The following is a 7,315-nucleotide window of genomic DNA, read 5'->3' as shown; positions in this document are numbered from 1 at the left end:
AATAATGCCAAAAAAAACCCATTTATCTCACTTTAAATCACAAATGGAAACAATACATAAACAGGAAAACACCTTGGTTACAGATTTATAACGATTCAGAACACATCAATGAGTTATCTGCATTGGTAGGAAATCAACAGTTATCATGGAGTGTACTGATACAGAACCATGCATTTTATCTGATGTAAGCCACAAGACACAAACTGAGGCGGCAAAATATATTAATTTCTATTTCATATTTCTCTCTCACGGGAAGGCAACTGCCGTCGATAGCTACGGCAGAGAATACGCTATAAAAGGGACGATTCAGTCGCAATCGGGTAACAAAGAGACAACATTGCCGTCCAGCTTCAGTCCTGCACAAATGACTCAATCAATGGTGGCAATTTTTCTCAGAAGTTGGGCTTGTGCTTCTTGACCTCCACCATGAGGTGATGCAAATTGATGAGTTCGGATCGGGCTGGCAGGCTGCGAAATGTGGACTGGTTAAGGATCTTGTGGAAGCCGTGATAGTACTGGATCAGTTGCGTAAGGGCGCCCTGCGAGGAGGAGGCGGAGTTAAAGGTATTTCCAAACAGATTTTTTTCCAATCAGCCAAAGAATGTGTCATGTTTTGCCCCACAATTGGGCAAATATGATGCAAAATATTCCGGGCACCAGGGTACTTGAGATATTTAGTCCCAAAGTTGACCCATCTGGGCTCGTTTCCTGTAGAGCTGTGATGTCATTGAAGTAACACAACGCTTTTAAAACGGCGAATCCCATTAACACAACATGTGAAGTGAGCTCTAAAAATGTTACGGCCGATTATGACGAAAGAATATCCCTGACTGATATGTCAAGAGAAGAAAACAGGTGTATTTATCAATTATGTGCACCACTTATAGGGTCGCAGCCATCTTAGGGCAGTGGGCAGGAGACACCCCGAACTGGAGAGTCGCAGGCCACACAGAGACGGACAACAGAGACGGACAACTTACTCGCTCATTCACACCTAGGGACAATTTGAACCGGACAAGTAACACGACATTCACGTTTTTGGAATGAGGCAGGAAACCGAAATACCCTGAGGATACCCACGAAAGCACGGGGAGAATATGCAAATTCCGCACAGGAACAAGAACTCAGCCGCCGTGCGCCCGATCCCATTTTCTCTTCTTTGCGGGTATTCACTGTGCATTGTGTTCTGCATTCTGATTGGCTCAACTGTTGCCCTTCCCCTTTTCTGCTTGTCTGCCTGCGCATCAATGAAACAGCTTGATGAACCTATATTATGTGTGCAAAAATATTTTTCATGCTTTCTATCGCCAACAAAGTTGAACTTCTAGATCCATTAAACTTGCTCTGGAGCCACATGCGGGTCTTTGTGCTCCCTAGTGGTTCCCTGGCACTTTTTCAAAAATGTTTGATAGTGAAAAATACATGGTTTCTGGAGGACAGAACCAAAAGGCAAATGCAGTTTTGCCTAACAGCCACATGATGGCAGCAAAGTAGCATGTAAAGTGGTCCTTAAACCATACAGTTGTGCAAGAAAACGACGAGATTGTTTTTAAAATTGTAATTTGACAATACAGAAGTTATTTGTAAAATAAACTTTAAAAGGTACAGTACTATTATTTGTGCAAGAAATATTTGAGTTTGTAAATTGGCTTTGTTCTTAAGTAATGAATAAATAATAAAGTGAATATATAAAGAAAAGCTGCTTTGCTGCCTTTGACTATTGCGGGAGGTTTTTGGAACGCACCCCACAGGAAATCGAGGGATTACTGCACAGCCGAATCAATTCAAAGTGGTTAAGGGGCGGGTCGAGGACGAGGGCGAAACGACATTCGCCACAAAGCGGAAAGGAGATTTCTAGGTCGTGTTTAAGGCCCTTCTTCTGAGATATTGTAATTACCAGTTTCTATCTGTTTTTCATTTGTAATTTTGCAATTTCTTGTTATGAAGCGCAGTTGGCTTGTCAGTCAGGAATCAAACCTTTGGGAACAGGACGTACTAAAAATCAAAGGAATGAATACATTTACTGTTGTAAAATATAGATGTTGCAGAGTAGATGTTGCATAAAACTTGCATAGATGTAGTGTTTATTCCACAACGCGATCCTCTACAAAATGCACCGATCACATCAGAGGGCCTTTCCACACATACGCGTTCTTCCAGAATTTTGTCCAATTTCTCACAATATTTCCGTCTTTCGGTCAGCGAAAAACACTAATACCGTGAACCGTACCATTACTGCATCCACCTGTGACATAACTCCTCTCAAAAAACCCACCAAAACTTATATGAAGACTGGTTTGCAAGCATGCGGATATTACTCTTAAGGACATCACAGTAAATCAAAGACAAAACATGCTGTCTTCAACATGCATTATTTCGGAAAATAATTTGAGTATGACGATGAAATGTGTACAGATTTTGTGCAAAAAAATATTTCCTCAAATAATGCATGTTTAAGAATTTGGGATTACCTTTAAGCAGAAGACAAGCCACGCCCCTTGAGTTTTACTCACCTGGATGATGCCGGTTCCGTTCTTGAAGTTAGTGAAAGACCTCATGACGTCCTGGCTCATGGCCTCCACCGATTGCTTCCAAGAGCTGGAAAAGCCTCGCACTAGCTGGCAGATGCGAGCTGGGCATGCGGGAATCAATATTTCTTTTTAAAATCATTTTAGGAATATGTTTCCCACTTATTCTTTGCTTGAATTACTAAAAAAACAATCCTTGGATTTCCTCTCTTTAAATTCCTTGAATACATTATCTTTAATGTATCAAAGTAATAATATTTTATCATATTTTTTAAGTAAAAAGGAAATATATTCCTTAAAACTCTTTAACTTTCCTTTAAAAGTTTGTTAAAATTGTATGTGTAATTTATAAATCTATTAGATTTAAAATTATATTTGAAATATATTGCTATTAATAATACATTTCTTGCAGTGCTTCAATTATACACAAAAATAAATTGGGTTTAGTAAATTAAATATCATATTATGAAAATATTTTTGTAGTTAAAAAATGGAAAATATTACTCAAAACTCATTCCTTCTAAAAAATCCATAGACTTCTAATTTTTTTAATTAAATAAAATTACGTATTGACTATTTTTCCAGCTAAAGAATTGAAATATGCTACTATAACAATTCCTTAAAATTACTTGTACACAAATAATAGATATATTTATAAAATAAATTTTATTTTTAAATTAATAGGACAAAAAATCTATACAATTGGCAAAATGGTTTTGTTCGCGGGCACGTTTGTAATGTTAGTATTTTACTGTATTTATACATTTATAAACAAATTGTAATATATACGAACTAAATTTTGAACAAAAAAAGTATTATGTTCCGACATGTATTCCTTCAATTAATCAAATTATACATAAAACATGTTTGTTAAATTACAGTCATTATATTTCGTAATTATATTTAAAACAATTGTACATTATTTCCCCCTTTTTTAACAAGGAAAACAGGTTGAAAATTTGAAAGTGTAAAATATTTAATTGGGCAAGTATAAAAATTCAAAATTTAATTGTTGCAGTAAAGAATTTTGAAGCTAATAATAGCTAAAATTAACGACTATATCCATCCATCCATTCTCTGCACAGCTTAGCCTCAGTAGGGTCGTGGGGGTGCTGGAGCCCATCCCAGCTTTCTTCAGGCAGTGGGCAGGGGACACCCTGAACCGGTTGCCAGCCATACAACTCGCTTGTTCATTTACACCTAGGGAGAGTTTGGACCGGCCAATTAACCTGACATGCATGTTTTTTGGAATGTGGGAGGAAACCGGAGTGCCCGGAGGAAACCCACGCAAGCACGGGGAGAACATGCTAACTCCACACAGGACGGTTGGATCTCATGACCTCAGAACTGTGCCGCACACGCGCTAACCACTGCGCCGCCGTGCTGCACTAACTCCTGTAATAATAAAATATTCCACAACTATAATAAGATTAGCTTTTAGTCCCAAAAGTTAGAGATAAAACAAAAGCTGGCAGAGAAACAAAAGTGCTCGAGTGAAAATAAAGTCACATAAAAACATGTATTGGTTGTGGAAGAAAAAAAACAACAACAAAGTATTTGTACGCAGGCGTACTTGCTCACCTTCATCGTTCTTAAGCCGTTCCAGCTGCCCTTTCTCCAACAGTGCCTCAGCCTCCTTCACAAAAGAGATCATTCCTCCGAAGGGCGCCGACAGGAGCTCCTCAATAAACTCCTGCCGTGTGATGGATAGTGTTTCATCGTTGAAGCGCACATGAAGTTGACCTTTCGCAATAAAAACACTTACCTGTGTCCTGGCCAGCAGTAGCTGCTGGAAGCCTTCCACTTCCTTGCTGTCATCTGATGCCCTCTCCTGGACAAAGCAGGTATTGCCTCAAATCCTAATTGATTCCATCCTAATTACGTATATCCCGGACTAAAAGGCGCACCTAAAAACCCCAAATTGACCAGAAATTCATAAGCGCGCCTTATAATCCGGGGAACCTCATACAACAGAAAATATGGTAGATATAATTTGAAATGCAGTTACAATTATGTGTGGATGAGCAAGTGAGTTGTCTGGTTCTGTGTGCCCTGCGACTGGCTGGCAGCCAGTTGAGGGTGTCCCCTGCCCACTGCCCGAAGATAGCTGGGTTGGGCTCCAGCACCCCCTGCGACCCTACTGAGGTGCAGAAAATGGATGGGTGGATAGATGGATGGTATGAAAGTGCTGGTGCCGGACAATTTCTGCCATTTTGACAAATTTTTGTAGGCCTACAAAAAGTTTACTTCTGTATCTGTATAGGCATAAAACATTAAAATAACTTTGGTAACAGTTAAACATTGTTAAGTTTCAAAACTTAGATAAACGGCTTTATGTGAAAGGATGCATTCCAAGCGGTGCTTTTTGTTTTGCATTTGTTATCCCTCCAATATATAAGCAATTATTTTTATAAAAACAAGAAAAACACTGGACTTATGCATGAACGATGCAAAACTTCGCAAGACGTTTTTAGCGCCCGATTTTTCCAGTGACGTGATCACACGATTTCGGTCACGGGTGGGTGGAAAATACGGTAATTTTGTGGACTTACCATGAGCACGCCGAGCATCATATCATAGTTATTAATGAGGAAGATGAGTTGCTCCCTCCTGGACGGAAATTCAGCCGCCATCTTCAGGACAAAGTTCTCCACTTCCGCCTGAAAGTTCACGCGCAACATCATCGCGGGTCCGACCGATCGCGTGGGGCGGTGATTGTTACCTGCAGCTGAGCTAGCAGAGCATTGGTTCTCTCATTGGGGAACGTCTGGTTGATGCTGACCACGGCTGAGGAAAACTCTGCGTAACGACGTGTGATCTGAAATGGAAAATCAGATTTTTTTCTTTAATGAAAGCTATCACTGGAAAGAGCAGCAAATGGCGACATTGCTCAATAAGGCTGGTGAGATGATGATTTTACAACTTTTTTTCACACTTATGCTTTAATGAGTCACATTGCAAAGGGCACAAGTACCATCGGTTTCATGAATGGAAGCAAACCACTACCCCATAAATAGGCCTGGAGAATGAAGGGCACTGCCAGGCTGTATTTGCCCAAGATACACCACAAGAGGTGGTGCCCCTACGACCCATGTGGTTAAGGGATTCCCGTGAACAGATATTAAGGTATTGCGTATTTATCGATACCAAAACCAGACACCACTGATACATTATTTCAAATAAGGCTGCATTTGGTAGTTGCTCGTTTCTCTTTTCGATTACAATTATCAAATATAAAAAATATTTTATTTCCACCTTGTATTTCTTTTTAATTTATTATCTAAATGAGTTACAAAGGATTGCAATTAAAGACAATTCTGAAGTGTATCAATTCATGCTTTCGTTATTAATTGAAATATGATTAAAAAAAGGAATACAAATATTTGATAAATTTTTTTCTCAACATAAGTTTGTTTGATATTTTTGTGGTGTTTTTAAGATTAAAACAATGATTTCCCATGTATAATAAATGGCCTTGTGGGTATGGCGCCCGCCCCGAGACTGGGAGGTTGTGGTTCAAGCCTCGGCCGAGTCATACCTAAGACTTAAACATTGGTACCCGTTGCCTCCCTGCTTGGCGTTCAGCATTAGTGGTTGGAATTGGGGGGTTTGGTCACCTAATGACTCCCAACACCTCAGTTGGGTTGAGCGAGGGGGCTGGGAATCCCCTCTTCTGAATCAATCTCCCAATGATATGGCTGTGGTATATATATATATATATATGTATATATAATTATTATTATTTTTTAGACTCTGAACCCGCAAACGTGGAACCGCGAAGTAGCGACGCCCCTTCAAAAATGCTTAAATTTTATTTTATTTTATTATTATTTTTAGACCCGCAAAGCTCTGAACCCGCGAAAGTGGAACCGCGAAGTAGCGAGGTCCCACTGTATATATATAAAGGTTCAAAAAAGCTGAGTCAACTCCTAAAACATTTTGCCAGTTAGAAATCTAATTTCTTGAAAAATTAGAATGACCGATTACCAATGAGATGTTATCAGAACCGGTCTGTGGGCTATTCAGGTATTCTTAAGAAGATACCTGGTGCCCGTCGGCACATTGTTGGTGCCCCTGATCTACACCTTTGAAATTTTCCGTAACACTTTTGACGTACGTAGTGTGGTCTAGTATCGAGCAGCCCCAACTTCTGCGGGTCGGTGTTCCGGATGCTCTGAATGTTCATCTCCAGGATGAGCTCGAAGCGCGGCCACAGCAGCTCCAGCACGGCCTCCCAGTACCTGAAAATCAAGCTTGGCGTTAATCACGGCTTTTTTGAAACAGGGTTGGACACTCACTTGTCCAGGGATGGAATGTTCCTCTTGGCGGAGATGGCTCGAAAGCGCAAGATGATGTGGATGCAGAGGAAGACAGCAATGCCGTCGTAGCAGTCCGACACGTACGTTGACATACTCTTCTGCTTGCGCATAAAAACAGGTCAACATTAGTCATTTACCCGTGTTATATTATTTCAACTACTGGCTATAAAAGTCACAGTTGTTACAATAGAAATGCAAAAATCCTCATAAAGCTTTTAAGACAACGTAAAAGTGCAGCTTTTATTTCCTCATACTGCCCCTTTTGGCCCATAATTACAATAGGAAAAAAATGAATACTTTAAAGGTAGGGTTCGTCATTTGAGCTGTCCTCAAAAAGTTTAGGGTAGAATATTTTCTCAATTAAGTATCTGTTAAAAATGCCCCACTTAGTTCAAATAGCCCTTATATCTTTGTTTCCCACTGTGCCTATCTGCTTTTATCATACTTTTACCAGTGCTGTTCTGGTAC

At 39.9% G+C, this 7,315-nt stretch overlaps 1 protein-coding gene across 4 annotated transcripts in view; it reads right to left on the bottom strand.

Moving 5' to 3' along the window:
- Positions 1 to 59: 59 nt before the first annotated feature.
- The window catches only part of vps52 (VPS52 subunit of GARP complex), a 31,637-nt gene continuing 24,381 nt past the window's right edge, over positions 60 to 7,315 (bottom strand). For all 4 annotated transcript variants that reach the window (XM_088328621.1, XM_088328619.1, XM_088328620.1 and 1 more), the window contains 8 exons: positions 6,827 to 6,945; positions 6,646 to 6,769; positions 5,251 to 5,346; positions 5,081 to 5,188; positions 4,294 to 4,359; positions 4,110 to 4,221; positions 2,514 to 2,632; positions 60 to 539 (listed from right to left, as the gene is read on the bottom strand). In XM_088328621.1, the coding sequence (XP_088184747.1) occupies positions 393 to 539; positions 2,514 to 2,632; positions 4,110 to 4,221; positions 4,294 to 4,359; positions 5,081 to 5,188; positions 5,251 to 5,346; positions 6,646 to 6,769; positions 6,827 to 6,945 (891 nt within the window). In that variant the 3' untranslated portion in view covers positions 60 to 392. The remainder of the gene's footprint in view (positions 540 to 2,513; positions 2,633 to 4,109; positions 4,222 to 4,293; positions 4,360 to 5,080; positions 5,189 to 5,250; positions 5,347 to 6,645; positions 6,770 to 6,826; positions 6,946 to 7,315) is intronic.

This window comes from Urocampus carinirostris, chromosome 2 (assembly GCF_059441175.1).
Source record: "Urocampus carinirostris isolate Australia breed hairy pipefish chromosome 2, RoL_Ucar_1.0, whole genome shotgun sequence".
NCBI classification, from domain to species: domain Eukaryota; kingdom Metazoa; phylum Chordata; class Actinopteri; order Syngnathiformes; family Syngnathidae; genus Urocampus; species Urocampus carinirostris.
The sequence above is the reverse complement of the archived record's forward strand: the minus strand, read 5'-3'. Positions and strand labels throughout refer to the sequence as shown.